The 17,168-nt window shown below is 38.9% G+C and overlaps 1 protein-coding gene across 1 annotated transcript; it reads left to right on the top strand.

The window, feature by feature from the left end:
* On the top strand, nucleotides 1-10,822 carry LOC132840302 (galanin receptor type 1-like). Its single transcript, XM_060861889.1, has 3 exons — nucleotides 1-717; nucleotides 2,306-2,371; nucleotides 9,292-10,822. The coding sequence occupies exons 1-3, from the start codon at nucleotides 1-3 to the stop codon at nucleotides 9,607-9,609; spliced, it is 1,101 nt and encodes a 366-aa protein (XP_060717872.1). The 3' UTR covers nucleotides 9,610-10,822.
* The last annotated feature ends 6,346 nt before the right edge of the window (nucleotides 10,823-17,168 follow it).

Genomic DNA, 17,168 nt, shown 5'->3' with positions numbered 1-17,168 from the left:
ATGCAGTGTTTTTGGGACACAGTGGACCTTATGGACTTAAAGGAAGGGATGAACAGATCTGGTGCGAGCGACCACACTGCTGGATGGTGTGAGAACGGAACAGAGGAGGCGGCGGTTCCGGGGAAGCTGGCGCTCGGCATCGGCGCGGACAACGTTGTCGCCCTGCTAGCGTTCGCGCTCATCTTTGCGCTGGGTGTCCTGGGTAACTCAGTGGTGATCGCGGTGCTTGCGCGCAGACGTCCCGGTGCGCCGCGCGGCACCACTAACATCTTCATCCTGAACCTGAGCGTGGCCGACTTGTCCTACCTGCTCTTCTGTGTGCCCTTCCAGGCCACCGTGTACGTGCTGCCCACCTGGGTGTTAGGCGCGTTTCTTTGCAAGTTTACGCACTACTTCTTCACCGTTTCCATGCTCGTGAGCATATTTACGCTTTCCGCCATGTCCGTGGATCGCTACGTTGCCATCGTGCACTCGCGCAAGTGCTCCGGGGTGCGCGTGGCTCGACACGCCGTGCGCGCCATCGCTGTGATCTGGGCTCTGTCACTGGCCATGGCGGCCCCCGTGGCGCACTACCAGAACATCATCAAGCGCGAGGAGAACGCCACGTACTGCTGGGAGCTGTGGCCGAGCGCGCGGGACCGGAAGATCTACGTGGTGTGCACGTTCGTGTTTGGCTACGTTCTGCCACTGTTACTTATCTGCTTCTGCTACGCCAGTGTGAGTGAACACAATAAACACATAAATTATACACAACAACATTAATAATAATAATAATAATAATAATAATAATAATACCTGCCTTGATGCCCAATGACGCCTGAGATAGGCACAGTCTCCCCGTGACCCGAGGTAGTTCGGATAAGCGGTAGAAGATGAATGAATGAATAATAATAAGAAGAAGAACAACAACAACAACAACAATAAAAATAATGTGATTGAGAAGTTTTTAAAGATTAAAGTAAAAAACATTTATGTACAGGAAAGAAAGAAAGAAAGAAAGAAAGAAAGAAATAATTTGTATAAGAAAAAAACAGAGTAGCTGAGAAAAAATAAACATACCAACAGGGTAGAAGTGTAAAACAGGTGAAAAGAGAGAATCTAAGAAAGAAAGAAAGAATACAAAAGGAAAAAAGAATGAAATGTAGGCAAAAAGCAGGAAGAAACAAGAAGATGAAAATAAATGAAAAGAGTGTGAATGTGAAGAAAAGGAAGAAGAGAGAAAAAAAATGTAGTAAACAAATATACTGTAATTGGGTGTTTCAGGTGCAGTAGCTGGTTCTGTTCTTTCTGTTCTGTTCTATACCTGCACACGTACTAGCAGGTTACTGTCACTGCTGGGCTGAGACTGAACCAGCATGAATCGTCAGAGGTAGCCATCTGATGGTTCCTCTCTACTGCTGGATTACAGGAGGACTGACACATTACAGACAATACACTCAACTCAGAATAATATAATCAGTATTGGTTAATATAATCAGTATTTGTACAGTCAATACACTAAATCAGTACACTACTGACAATATTATATAATCAGTACACTACAGTCAGTATAATATAATCAGTAAACTACAGTCATTAAAAAACAGTTAGTACACTATATTGAGTAGAATACAGTCAATATATTACAGTAGTATAACAATCAATATTCTACATTCAGTGCACTAAAATCAGTACAATGGTCAGCACACTACAGTCAGTACATTATAATCAGTACTCTACAGTTAATACACTAAAGTCAAAATAACAGAATGAGTACACTACAGACAGTACGATACCGTCAGTAGAATACAATACAGTCAGACCACCACAGTCAGTACAATAAAATCAGTACAATAGTTAGTATTCTATAGGTAGTAGACTAAAGTCAGTAGCTACAGCCAGAACACCACAGTCAGTACACCACTGTAGGTACTCTACCGTCAGTTCAATAGTCAGTACTCTATAGCCAGTACAATATGTTAAGTACACTAAAGTCAGTACAATGCAGTCAGTACACCACAGTCAGTACAATATAATCAGTACAATAGTCAGTACTCTACACTTAGCTCACTAAGTGTGAAGTGTGTATAGGGCGGATGGATGGATGGATGGGTGGATAGACAGAAAGATGCTTCATGAAAAACTGCTTCAAAGGCAGTGATTATTACTGGATTATTATTGGAGTAAAGACATAAAGAAGGAAAAAAGAAAATAAGCTTGAAAGAAAGAACACTTTCTCTTACATATTCTCTTCATTTACTTTGTAGTTTATTAAAAGAGAGATGTAAAAGCTCTACATGGTTTTTGTATGTTCTGTATGTTACAGGTTTTAAACCATTTACACAAGAAACTGAAGAACATGTCCAAAAAATCAGAGGCCTCTAAAAGGAAGGTAAGGCTTTTAAATACATCTTCAGAGTTTTCAAAATATTCTTTAACATCACAAACGGAACTGTAAATGGCATCAGTAAAGCTGCATCTTTGGGTTTTTAACCCCAAAGGATGGGTTTATAGAATAACTCTATTTCCTCTTTCCACTGTTCCCACTTTCAAAATTCAATTACTTTCATCTGGCACTGAACAGGTTCCTGAGACCTGCTCTGACTATTGTGGATGTATAAGTGAGTGTAAGTGTAAGAGTAAGAGAGTAAGATGTATAAGTATAAGTGCTATTGAATGGCAGAAATAATTTAGATTAAAATACACTGCAGATGTGTAAAAAAAAAAGCCTGTGTAGTGATGCTGGCATTTATTAAGAACCTTATTAAACCTACTAGCTTAACTAATATTAAAGTGACTGGTGTGAAACAAGACCTGGGGCCTGAACCATGGTCCCCAAACAAAGCTCATGGAAATCTATAATTGAAAAATCTCCTGTAGCTAAAGTCATGAAGCAGAGATGAAAATCTGTCAGAAAAAAGTTTAATTGCAAACTTGACTGCAATCAAATAAAAATGAACAAGACTTACTTATAAGATAAAATAAGGTTAAACTAAATATTCTTTAGCGGAAACTTTACATCTGTCTTTTTATGTCTTAGCACCGTGTGTAACATCATCATGACGTTATTATGTCGTTGACTTAACATGAACTTAACATTAGCTAACATTGCGTAACTGTTCATTGTTGCTTGTTCGATACGTTTTTCTTGGGAATTATTCTACTTATTAAACTGCTGCAATGGGTTAATTGGGGTTTGGGTGTTTTGCATGTAATCAAATAATTACGTGAAATTAAATCAATTAAAAGATGTATATTCAGGATGTGAGTTGAAGTGAAATTCTCATACACACTATCCTCATAGCTACAGGTAGCCTTTATTTAGTATATTATGCTCAATTGATGCTGGATTGTAACGTAACCATAAATTAAACTGCTACAACTACAACCTCTCTATTTCTTCACTCCATAAATTAGTGAATAATAACCAGAGTTAAGGTTAGGGGTTAGGTTTAGGGTTAGGGGTTAGGGTTAATATACAATGACCAGGGTTAGGGATTAGGGTTAGTGTATAATGACCGGGATAGGGTTAGTGTATAATGACCAGGGTTAGGGTTAGTGTACAATGACCAGGGTTAGGGGTTAGGGTTAGTGTATAATGACCAGGGTTAGGGTTAGTGAATAATGACTGGGGTTAGGGTTAGAGTATAAGGACCAGGTTAGTGTATAATGACTAGGTGTTAGGGTTAGTGTACAATGACCAGGGTTAGGGTTAGTGTATAATGACCAGGGTTAGGGTTAGTGTATAATGACTGGGGTTAGGGTTAGAGTATAAGGACCAGGTTAGTGTATAAGGACCAGGTTAGTGACCAGGGTTAGTGTATAATGACTAGGGTTAGGGTTAGTGTATAATGAATAGGGGACAGGGTTAGTGTATAACGACCTTTTATGACCAGGAAATCTAAAGAAATATGTGTAAGTCTGAAGCTCGGAAACTGAACAAGACTGAACGATCCCGCTGTATTGCGCAAAATAAAACACGATGCGAGGAAGTGCAGTGGGGTCAAAAACTGTAGGTTTCAGCATCTCAGAAGAAAAGGTTCCATGGGTTCCATATATGGGGTGCTTTGTATTTAGAACTGCTTCTATATAGAACCCTTTTAATAGGTTGGATGGATCTTTGTATCCTGTTAAAAGGTTCTACTGTATGAAGAACCTTAAAAAGTTCTATCAGCCACCTCAAATTTAGAACCATTTCTACACTCACCCTTAAAGAATTCTATGGGATGCGTCATATTTGGAATCTATAAAAGGTTCTATATAGAACCCTTTTTGAGCGTTGGATCAAAAGTACACTCTAGTGGCCTGTGAAAAGGTTCTGTAAAGAACTTTAAGGAGTTTTATCAGTTGCATCATATGTAGAACCCCTAAAAATTTTTAAACAGAACCCTTTTTATGGAACACAGGGTTATTCATAGATTGTAAAAAGGTTCTATATAGAAACTATGATGTTATTATTTGAATGAATACCTTGTTACTTTAGGATAGTGTTAGTACCCTTATTTCAACATAATCTTTCACTAATATTTATATTATTTCAAGACGTTGGTATTTTCACATAACACATTCAAATTTAAAACTCTATTTTGGATATATTGTTATTGTGACTTTATACTTCATATTATTTTTATATTAATATTTTTTAAGTTAATTTGACTTTTAGTTAGTTTGAGTCATTATTTCTAAAATCTTGCTCTTGTTTTCTAGTCTTGGGTTATTTATATATGTTTATATTATATTTGTATTTATTTATGGCTTCATTCATTCTGAATGTTGAGTTATCTCTTATTTTTTTGTAATAGTAAAAATAATCACGCACAAATATAAAAAAATGTGAAATACTGACTGCAAAAATTATTTCACACTACAACTGCGATGTAAAAGACACTAAAGAAACTTTTGGGGATTAGTTCTCTGTAAAAGAAGTAAAGAACCTGGGGTTTTATATAAATCTCCAGTCAACTTTGTTGTGTTTTTTTTCCAGTGATTTATCTATTTTATTTTATTTTATCAGAAGGATCTAGATGTGTTAATAGCAATCTGTTGCATTACAACCAATGTGGATATGTGAGTGTGTCTATGCTGAAAGTTCTGAAATTTCTTTCAATGCGTCACCATTTTCTATGTTGATTTAAGAATCAGACTCGACAGACCGAACGCCGTCTGCCAGGCGTTACGAAAAAACTATAAACTGCTCACATTAACATGATAAAGTGCTGCTCTGAGTGCTTAAATAAGATAATGACATGATATGATGAAGCATCTGTTTGGGTTTTTGTTTATTTTTTAAGGCGTGTGCTGGATTCGTTTTGCTATAGCGAGTCGTGTGCAGCCACCGTGAGCCTAGGAAAGTGGAGCCTCTCTCTTATCAGCGTGACTGATGAAGGTTAAAAGCAGTGTTCAGATGGACATTACTCACTCCATTCTCTGAGAACAGCGGCGTTAAAATGCAGCTGAGGAAACGGCGCTATCGCTGCGCTTACGAAACATCAGCTCCTATCTGTGTACACGCTTACACACACACACACACACACACACACAGAGAGAGAGAGAAACAGAGAGACAGAACAATTCAACTCGGTGTGTGTTGTTAATTAAAAACAAAGACACCACAAACAGCTGTCTTCTTCATCACATCACAATTCAAGCTAATTAAAGTTAAATTAATGACACACACACATCTCACTGATTTGTCTATTTGTTTTGATGTACAGGAAGTATAGAAGCTTTTTTAATTATTAATGTAATATTATTATTATAACACGTACTTAATGCTCTTTGCTCCTAGTGAATCCGTAATCCGTAATTAATCTCTAGTCTAGTTAGCTGTCTAACTCAACCAGCCCATGTCAACCAGGTTACTGCTGATGTTCAGTGGAAGACAAATCACTGAGCCTGCTAGAGGTTTTTGCATCACGGATCAACATAATAACTTAATATATTGAGATATTAATCTGTGTTTTAGGGGTTCAAAGTCCAAACTCATGCACTGTAGGCATCTTTAAACAGTCAGCAGCGTGTGAAATGGGTGTGTGTGTGTGTGTTTGTGTGTGTGTGTTTGTGTGTGTCCTGCCTGAAATAGACTCCAGGTTCCTCTGTGAAGGATAAGCGCTCCAGAAAAAGGATGGATGGATGTATGGAGGAATAGAATTTGATATTATGACTTAATAACGTCTACATTTTTTGAACCCTAATCCTTGAATCAACAACCCAGAGCCTTAACCGCTTGAGTCACCCCTGCATTAATAGATTAATATCTATTAATGAGAATTATTTCTTGACTTATTGTTTAAGTATTTGGGGTCAACCATCCAGTGTGACGGGTGTGTGGAAAAGCAGTGAAGAGGTGAGTGCAGGTGGGTTGAAGTAAGTGGACAAAAGTGTCAGGAGTGTTGTGTGTGTGTGACAGAAGAGTGCCAGCAAGAATCAAAGGGAAGCCGTGCAAGACAGTAGTGAGCTCTGCTTTGCTGTATGGGTTATAGAATGTAGCAGTGAGGAAAAGACATGAGGCAGAGATAGAGGTTGCAGACATGAGATTGTTGAGGTTCTCTTTAGGAGTGATGAGGATGGACAGGATTAGAAACGAGCACATCAGAGGACGGCTCAGGTTGGCTGTTTTGGGGACAAGGACAAAGAGACTATATTGAGATGGTTTGGACATGTACAGAGGAGGGAGATGGTTATGTTGGTAGAAGGATGTTGGAGATGGAGCTGCCAGGTAAGAGGTCAAGAAGAAGGACAAAGAGGAGATATATGGATGTGTTAAATGAGGACATGAAGGTAATTGGTGCGAAAGTTGAGGATGCCCAGGATAGTGGAAACTATGATTCTATGATAACTATGATAGTGGAAACTGATGATTCGGAACAGGTTTAGTCAAAGTCAAGTGTAATGTTAAAATGGCTCATGAAATTATATTTTATTAAACAACTATCTATCAACTAGATACAAAAATAAATAGAAACTAGATTTGTAAAGTTTGCCGCGACAAACTTTGATGTTGGCTTTGACGATGCAAGTATTCGCAAAGGCTAGTGCTTTTTGGAGGTGAGTGGACATAAGGGTCAGTGTTACTTTTGGAGGCAAGTGGACAAAAAAATAGGGTGCCAAAACATTTGGAGGCAAGTGGAGACGAGCATGTGACGTCATCCGAATTCTCCTGAGGATGTTCCCCTCATTGGGCTGAGTGTCTTGATATGTCACATGCCCATGTTGTGCAAAATTTTTTATTTTCACGTGACCTCACGTGACATCATGTGACGTCATCAGAATACACGTGAGGAAGTTCCCCTTATTGTTGTGAGTGTTTTGATATGTCACATGTCCATGTTGTAAAAAGTTTTTTGATTTTGCATATATTGGGGGCGGGGCTGCGGGACAACCGAAAGGCCAGTCGATACACTAATTTAAAATTTTGTTCAGAGTATCACCCTAAAGGAGCTGGCCGAGTTTGGTGTAGATAGTTTGAAAGCTTGCCGAGTTATAAACCTCCAAAGTTTATAATGGGAGTCTATGGGAAAAAAAAGCCACTTTGAGACCCGGTACCTGAAGTACCGGTACTCAGATCGCTTAGAAAAGTAAAAGCAACAAACTTCAGACCAGCGTCTACAACATATCCGAATTTGGTGCATGTGGCTCGAAAGCCCTAGGCCGCCTTACATTTTATAAATAGGAAAAATGCTTAAATAAAAAATGCTTTTAAAATAAAAGCTTAAATAGGAAAACAGAATGTTGGCTTCTACAAAGCCAACATAATTATGAAAGAGGCTGTTCAGCGTCATCGATTGTTTAGTATATCGATATATAATGTCAAAGTAAATGTCTTATTTGTCATTTGGACAATTGAATACATAGAAAACTGCACATTGAAATTCTTATGGAAGCAGCATTGAGAAATCCAAGTACATATAACATATAACATCTACTAAACAAAATACATTATACAAATGTGGCACCAGAGAAATGCACAAGAGATACTGTACATGTATGAACTAAATGTGTGTTGAAATGACTCTATCATCGACTGTTTAAGACTCTAATTAAGTGTTTTTTAGCCAATTTGCTTTATCTCGAGTTTTCTGGAAGCGCCTGCCAGACAGAAGCTGTTGAAAGATATTGTCCTATATGACTGTTGCCCTTGATGTTCTTTATGGCTCTTTTTATGCACTGTTTCAAGGAAATGTCCTATAGAGTGGATGTGGGTTGAGGTGTGCTCAGCCACTTGTCTCTTGCTGTAGTCTATAATCTTTCCTTTGCTTTACTCACCTTCAGGGAGAGCGAGAGGTTGTTGTCTGACCACCAAGCAGCCAGGGTTCTGATCTCTTCTCTGTAATATAGTGTTCACTTGTCCTGCTATAAAAATACTGCAGCATTATTTAGGGGTTTATTCTCCCATTTTATCTTCCCTTAGATGGTAAACCACAGTAAACAAATGAAATGTCACCGAATTGACGATTACACTTTTCCAAGACTGCACTATTCTCATTTTCCAGGTTTTTTCCAAGCATCTAAAATTTATTTATTTATTTATTTATTTATTTATTTATTTGTTTGTTTGTTTGTTAAGTGATTGATTGCAAATCTGATCACATCCATAACCCATGCACTTCATTAATGCAGGAATTTTTAAGTTAATTACAAGGCTCATTTTGTAGCCAGTAACCACAAATTACCGTAATAACCAAAAATTGTAAGCTCCATTTGTAGCTTATAAAAATTCATTAAAATTACGTTCATTCAGACACTGTGATCCATTTGAATATGATTCAAAGACTGTTCTGTGAAACCAAAAGCCTTGAGGTTTACTCGGAAAAACGCACTTTATTCCCTTAGAAAAGGGCATTATGTACACAAAGAAGTATTGTATCTCTGTATATTTCCATGGCAACCAGAAAGGGAATGCTGAAAAAAAAAAAAGTTTTTAGAATATATTTATTAAAAATAACAAGTTTAATATCTTTTCACCAAAAAAAGCAGTATTTTTTAGCAGTATTTTTCAAGTGGTGCCACATGGTCATTAGCCAATTATAGCCTTTGATCCATATTCATTAGGCAATCATAACCTTTTCTGATCTTTTGTTTAAACAAAATGGCAGAATCTCCACAGAGTCCTACTTTGAGCAAGCCTTCACCGCCCCCAGTTGCTAAGACCTGTATGATATGGAAGATCTAGCTAGTTGACAGGGATTGCCAGTGGAAATGTTTTAACAGTTCCTCACTTTAACAGGCTTTCAGTGGATAGTTTTGGTTCCAGTCAGATGGGAAACGTTGTATTGATGTTAAATCTACGCCTATGTCTCTGTTTTTCCACAGACGGCACAGACGGTGTTGGTAGTCGTGGTGGTGTTCTGCCTCTCCTGGCTCCCTCATCACATCGTCCATCTGTGGGTCGAGTTCGGCTCGTTCCCTTTGAACCAAGCGTCTTTTATGTTCCGTGTCGTCGCACACTGCCTGGCCTACAGCAACTCCTCTGTCAACCCCATCATCTACGCTTTCCTCTCTGAAAATTTCCGGAAGGCATACAAGCAAGTGTTCAAGTGCCAGGGCAACGGGGGATCTCCGTCCAACGACGTCAAGGGAGTGCGCAGCAAAGCCGAGACGCCACCCATCACCAACTGTACCAGTGTCTAACAGATGTACACTGAATGTCAAAATAAAAAGGCATCTTTCTTTTTAAACACAGAAGCACCTGACCTGAGTTAAGGACCATGAAAGACAGTTACTTTATGTATATAAAGCTTCCTTTATGCAGTGTGTACAGTATTCAATCTTTGCCCTGATTCTTCTGTCTGTTCTCAGCCTGGTTTCCATGTCAATGTCCAGCTTGTAAAAACAGCCACTTATGAGCATGAGAGGAAATTCTCGGTGGATGAGTCGGGAACAAATAGAAGGACAGTGAGCATTGAGAAGGGCACTTTGAACAGAAAATGGAGAAAATGAGAACACTGACGCTGACCTGAGAATCTAAAGCTCTGCTTTTATGGAGAACATCGATGATGTGTATATAGTATGTTCTAAAAACCCCAAATAAGCCATAAGCTTTGTATTCAGCACGTCTATGGAAAAGTCTGGTCGCTTTTCAATGTCTATATAAATTTGATCCCAGTGTCTCCTCTTTCACTGTAAAGTAAGTGAAGCTAATCTTAAGTAAAGTTGTTGTTTCTTGACACCTCTCAGGTTGTCTTTAACAAATCCAGCGCGTCCAGTTCAGAGTCTACGGAAACAAGCAGACAGATGAACGGACACCACGTTCTCCATCTACTGTAACCTCTTTATTTATCTCTTCAGAGAACTTCCGACGAGCTATAATTCATTTACATTTCCAAGCAAGCTAGTATGTAAAAGCTAACCTAGCAAGAAAAAAAATAACTAGTGAGTAAAAGCTTACCTAAAATTCAAAAGAGTGAAACAAAACAAAGCAGAAGCTAATCAGTGGTCAAAAATTAAGTCTAGCAAAAATCCAGCAAGACGAAGTCTCTGCTAATAATAATCAAATGCTAACTACTGAGTAAAAGCTAAACTTACAAAACAACAAAAGAAAAACAAAAGCTAATTACATGTCCTGACTACATTTGAGGTGAGCTGAACCTTTGCTGTAAAATGAGAGTGCTGCAAAAGCTACGATTGAACCCGAATGCCGTCTGTATTTTCTCTCGTCAATATTTCACAATATGTCTTGCATGTTTACTCTAAACCTTACACGGCATAAACCAGGATCCAGTGCTCAAAAATTTAGCTTTAAGGCATAGATCCTTGTGCATGCTTCATGTGTGTATGTGTTGATTTTGCCGTTATTTATGCCATTGTTGTATATTAGTGAGAGGAAATGTGTGTGCTTCTTTTCACCGAGTACCTCATGTGAATGTGTGTATTCAGCCACTTAGCCACTGAAATGATGCTTAAGTTGCTTTTTTTCTGCTCAGTAGTATGTGTTTAACCTGAAACTAATACACTCACCTGAACATTAAAATTGTAAATAAAACGATAACGCATACATCGTTTTGAGATATCCACTCTGTAGCGACAGGTTTCTGGTCCTCTAAAGCTAAGGATAGCCCCTGTTTCCTCATCTCATCTCTTATTGTCTGCTTTGGAGACTGTATCATCTTTTATCGAACACGGTTGACTTGTATGTTTTAAAAAATGATAGTTTTGTATTATTTAATAATAAGGTCTCCAAAAGTTCTCACAGTTCTGCTTCACCTTCTTCTAGTTTTCTCTTTCTTTTTTGTGCCTCCCAGACAGGTAAGTTATCATCCTTACTATTCAAGTAAAAGTGCACAAGTCCTAAATGCTAGCGAGATGGAGATAGAGATAGAGCACCTGGTATAGCAGAGTGATGTGATGTAACACTCCTTCAGATTTGAGAATAACTGAGGTCAATACTGAGGTCAATATATATAGGACCAGTCATTCACACCTGGGGTACACCAGGAGGCCAAAGGATTCACTCAACATGATGCTAGCACCACCATGTTTCACTGAAGGGATAACGTACAGGGTGATAAGCAGTGTTGGAGTGTTTCTTCTCCAACATCTATTGGAGTCCACCACTGTATGAGCTTTGTGTGGAGTCTACACATCCGTTACATTAACACACCACAGACCTGGGGGAAAAAATAAAATTACCAAAATGTATAAAATTTTTTACGTATTACATTTGAGGGCCCTGCTGAAAAATCCAGCAAAAACCAGCATGAATTCCATGCTGGTCCAGGCTGGTTTTTACTGGTTCATGCTGGTATAGTGCTGGTATAATGCTGGTCAGTGCTGGTATAGTGCTGGTATAGTGCTGGTCAGTGCTGGTATAGTGCTGGTATAGTGCTGGTATAGTGCTGGTCAGTGCTGGTATAGTGCTGGTCAGTGCTGGTATAGTGCTGGTATAGTGCTGGTATAGTGCTGGTCAGTGCTGGTATAGTGCTGGTATAGCTGGGTGACCAGCATAGTCATGGTGTTATCAAGCAAAACGGGGCTGGTGTAGCTGGTTAACCAGTATGATCTTTCTGGAATGAGCTTTATGGGAACAACCTTTATTTTTGCTTGTGTATGTTTCTATGTAACAGATTAATATAAGATTAAAACATGATATATTGGAATATATTTAATTATAAGTGTGTTATTTCTTTTGCTCCCTCTTTTGAATAAAGGACTGAAATAATAAAGCTCAAAAAGCTTTGAATAACAAAGAATAAAAACATTTAAAAATCGTTCGTTAGGGATTAAAGTGTCTCCACAAATTAAATATAGTAATACCAACAAATGTTGACTTCCCGGGCTCCATGAAGGAAGCAGCACATAAATCATACAGAATAATGGTTTTTGAAATGTAGGTACAGTAAATGTAGTTCCTGCACTTTCCAAAAATAAATCTCGCAATGTTTTCGACTACATTATATACCTTACAGTGTTTATCGAAATTAGTATAAGTGCACGTGTTCCAGATCATCTTGTTTTTCACCGTAATTAGGATTTTGTTTTGGGGTAAATAAAAAGCTTCCGCTTCTACACGACGAATCTGCTGATCACTGGGAATCAGAATGTTGGCATACGTGAGGTACCTGGATGACGGCTGCACAGCAGTTGTTTCAACTAGCGATATTAAGGACTTTAACTATGACATGTTTGACCAAACTCAGGTTTATTGGGTACGATGGAAGCAAGACTTCTTCAGGGCACAAATACTGATGCTTAAAGGTATGTAACTTAAGCAGTAGCTGTTTTATCGTAACTCGTTCACTGCACAATATAAACAAATGAGTTATATATAGTTTTGTTTCTTATTTTGTTTCTATAATTTTTCAGAGAATAAAGAAGACATAGAGCAGGAGTTGTCTACAGGCAAACGACTCCGGGTAGCACCTCTTAAAAAAACATGGTCATCGCCACCACATACTACTTGTTCCTCGCTAAAAGAGAGAGTGGAAGCTAAGAACAAAAATGTGTGTTGTAAAGGTTATATTGTGTAACGTTATTTGTGCACGTGTGTATATTACAGTGTGATGGCGAATGTCATCGTCCAATAGATATTTTAAACAAACATTATATATATATATATAAGCCATGTAAATGATAGGAATATCCATAATGTTTTTCTTTATTAAAAAGTGAATTGCAATTCTCTAGAAAATTGTCTTTATTTAACTATGAATATGCACTAAGAAATGTGATATGTAACAAATGGGTTTTGTTGTGGTCTTGCTGGTATTATACTAGCATCCAAAAGACAACATATGTTGACCAGCACACCAGCATCCCAGGCAGGTCGGCCAGCACACCAGCATCCCAGGCAGGTCGGCCAGCACACCAGAAACCAGCACCTAATGCTGGACCAGCACACCACCATCCCAAGCTGGTCCCAGCATGCAAAACATACCTTATGCTGGACCAGCAATGCTGTTTTTTTTTAGCAGGGGGATGGAGACAGCTGACATTTGACCACCTGTATTTCATGTCACAAAGTAGAGGCTGAAAAAGATCCAAATGCAGTTCAGCAGAACAAATACAAAATGTCACAGATGTGAACAGTAAGCAGGTTGAGGTCAGTTGGGACAATACAAAATACAAAAACCAGGAAGTGGGAAAAGTGTGTGTGTGTGTCCAATATACAGTAAAGCACTGGCTGTGATTGGTGACAGGTGTTCTTTTTTAGAGGTCACTGTGAAGTAACAAGGTTTGTGTGACTTAGTTTAAATGCTGCAATGCAGTCTGGGAAACGTCAAGTTTCATCCATTCACTCATTTTCTACCGCTTATCTCAGGCGTCATCGGGCATCAAGGCAGGATACTGTACACCCTGGACGGAGTGCCAACCCACCGCAGGGCACACACACACACATTCTCATTCACTCATGCACTCACACACTACAGACAATTTTCCAGAGATGCCAATCAACCTACCATGCATGTCTTTGGACCGGGGAGGAAACCCCCGAGGCACGGGGAGAACATGCAAACTCCACACACACAAGGTGGAGGCAGGAATCGAAACCCCACCCCTGGAGGTGTGAGGCGAACGTGCTAACCACTAAGCCACCGTGCCTCCCTTGTCAAGTTTCAATACAGTGAATAAACTTTTTTTTCATCTATCCTGAACATATTTTTACGTATCAATACAGTACACACACTTTGCAGCTACAGACTCCGCAGTCATGACATCGCCACACATTTAAATAAATCTCATATTGTATAGAAATTAGAAGAGTGTGGTTTCATTGCAGCTTTTATCCGATTATGATGTAAAAGGTGTTTTATTTTCACTTGTGGTTCTTATTTTGTTTTGGGCTAAGACAAGAAATTGGATGAAGATGGAGGAGATTAAACTTATTCAGACTAAACTGATTTCCAAAAAGAATTTCTGAAGGATGGATTTCAAAGACTTTATTGCTGAATCTGAATTCAGCAAATCAGAAAATCAAAAAAATCTGAAAATTCCTACAGTAGATGGAATTTATACCCTTTTATTTAAAAAGCTCCATCACATAAATAATATTCTGACATTTATTGACTAAATAGAAAGTTTTGTTCATTATTATGCTACAAAAAACATTCACAGTAGCAAACAATCAAAGCAAGAAAGGCTTAATCATGAAGGTTTAGACATTTAATTGTAATAGAAACTGCCTTTAAAAAAAAAAGAAAGAATGAAAGAAAGAAAGAAAAGTAAAGGCACCCTGTGTTCTGAAAATATGACTAATAATCCATTCTTTGCATACATCTTTGTTCAGAAGATTACACAGATTACACAGATTACACACACACACACACACACACACACACACTCATTCATCTTCGACCATTTATCCGAACTACCTCGGGTCACGGGGAGCCTGTGCCTATCTCAGGCGTCATCGGGCATCAAGGCAGGATACACCCTGGACGGAGTGCCAACCCATCACAGGACACACACACACTCTCATTCACTCACGCACTCACACATTCACACACTACGGACAATTTTCCAGAGATGCCACTCAACCTACCATGCATGTCTTTGGACCGGGGGAGGAAACCGGAGTACCCGGAGGAAACCCCCGAGGCACGGGGAGAACATGCAAACTCCACACACACAAGGCGGAAGCGGGAATCGAACCCCGACCCTGGAGGTGTGAGGCGAACGTGCTAACCACTAAGCCCCCCCACCCCCACGTCCAAAGATATTCCTTGTAGGCTGTTGTCTGTAGTGTGTGTCTTGGCGCTCATCCAGGGTGTCCCTGCCTTAACTCCTAGACTCCAGGTTTAACCTCAACCCTGTGTAAGATAATCGCTACAGAAAATGGATGGATGGTAACATCAAATGAGAATAGTCCATAATCAAATTGGATAAAATGGCCATAATATAATTCCTAGTGTCAGGAAAGGCCTGGACTTTTTCCTTGCCTGGACACTGGGAGGACATTCTGGCAGTTTTTGTTTGTCTTGTACCATGTGTCTTTGTTTTTATTTTGTGTATTACTTATTGCCCTTAATCCGTTCCTGCCTCTGCATGCCTGTTTCTCGTGTCTCTGTGATTGTTCTCCTTATTTATACCAGTTGTCTGGTGTCTGTTATTTGAGTCCTTGTCTATTGTTTGTTGTCTTTGTTTAGTTGTTGTACTGTTTCCATGTTTTGTGTTTCCATGTTACTAGTGTTTGTAGCCTTTGTTGTTTTTCCTCATTAAACCACTTCTTATGCTATGCCTGCACTTGGGTCTGTATTTTACCACTGAAGACACACCCGTTCCCTGACACCCAGATGTGTAGGATACAATCAACAGCGTGCATAATTGCGAAGTATCATGCACTGTGTTGAGAGAGGGAATTAATAACACTGTATTTTGATTTGTTGCACTAATCACAAACAGACCATGGCAGCATCTTAAACCCTTAACCTGCCCTAACACCAATGTTGTTAGAGAAGAACAGTGGTCAGGGCCAGAAAGAAAGCAACTGTCATTTCGATCTTAATTATTTTAGTCAAGAAAGACATGAAAATCCTGAGAAAAGACAATGATTTGACCAACAACAAAGCAAATCCATCATAATGACTGTCATTTCCCACATGACCAAAGCACACCTTAATCTAATATAGTCTTTCTCACTATATATGAAATAAAATATATAGTGGCACTGGAGCATAGCCCTTAAAGTAAGACAGCTGTACAACCTATAAACCACACATTGTGACCTTAATACCCACATTTATATTCCTTTGGTCCTCTCAGCTCAGCAGGATATGATATAGCGCATACACGGTTCTGAGGATTCATAAAGAAATAAAGATCAGCGTTTATTTTTTCTCAGCTATTATTTTGACCTGTGCTACCGAATCTCCGTCAGTGCATCAGCCGTTCTCTTCTCTTTCTGACTGCTCTGTTCTCTCCGAGGGCAAACAATGCCAAGAGGATTGACAGTTATAGCAGTGGCTCTAACTGTCTACACATTTCTGTACAGCATACTGGAAAAAAATTCCACTTCCATGTTTCTTTTAAGATCTAAATTGATGCATAGAATATTTTTTTTCTCATTTGTCCTTAATGATGATAAATTCCTTTGGAATAGATTTTATTCACCTTCATAGTCAGCAAATTGTAATTAAGTGAGTGGGACTGTATTACTTTTACTAATTTGAATGAATGGATGAACCACCAAACAAACTTTTTATCATTTCTTTTGTCTGTTCTTCATTTTCCCGTTGGGGGTCGCCACAGTAAATCCTCTGTTTCCACCTAACTCTATCCTCTGCATCCTGTACTCTTACATTTACATTACATTTACATTTACAGCATTTGGAAGACCCCTTTGTCCAGAGCGACTTACATTTTATGTCTCATTTATACATCTGAGCAATTAAGGGTTAAGGGCCTTGCTCAGGGGCCCAGCAGTGTGGACCTGGGATTTGAACTCACAACCTTCCGATTGGTAGTCCAACATCTTAACCAATAGGTTATCACTCTTGCACCAATTACCTTCATGTCCTTTCATGTGATTAGTGGCTGGAGAACTGAATTGGTTCGCTTCAAAAAAACTTCTTTCATTGCAGCAGATTGCAGTTAAGAGCAAGATGATTTATACTACATCCATACACCTTACTTTACTTCCTACAGTAGAAGAGAAGATTATTATTCATATATATGATTCATCACGATAGGAAAAAGCTTACAACACAAAAATGACCGGCTCCAAAAGCCAGATAACTTCAGTATATAGAAAAAGT

The sequence above is a fragment of the Tachysurus vachellii genome, chromosome 1 (assembly GCF_030014155.1).
Source record: "Tachysurus vachellii isolate PV-2020 chromosome 1, HZAU_Pvac_v1, whole genome shotgun sequence".
Lineage (NCBI taxonomy): Eukaryota > Metazoa > Chordata > Actinopteri > Siluriformes > Bagridae > Tachysurus > Tachysurus vachellii.
This window is presented reverse-complemented; position numbering and strand designations above follow the sequence as displayed.

Bases quoted from the DNA above. Each gene is read 5' to 3' on its own strand.
- LOC132840302 (XM_060861889.1), top strand. From the start codon at position 1: ATGCAGTGTTTTTGGGACACAGTGGACCTTATGGACTTAAAGGAAGGG. The intron at 718-2,305 runs GTGAGTGAACAC...TGTATGTTACAG, and splicing joins TCTGCTTCTGCTACGCCAGT to GTTTTAAACCATTTACACAA. The intron at 2,372-9,291 runs GTAAGGCTTTTA...GTTTTTCCACAG, and splicing joins CAGAGGCCTCTAAAAGGAAG to ACGGCACAGACGGTGTTGGT.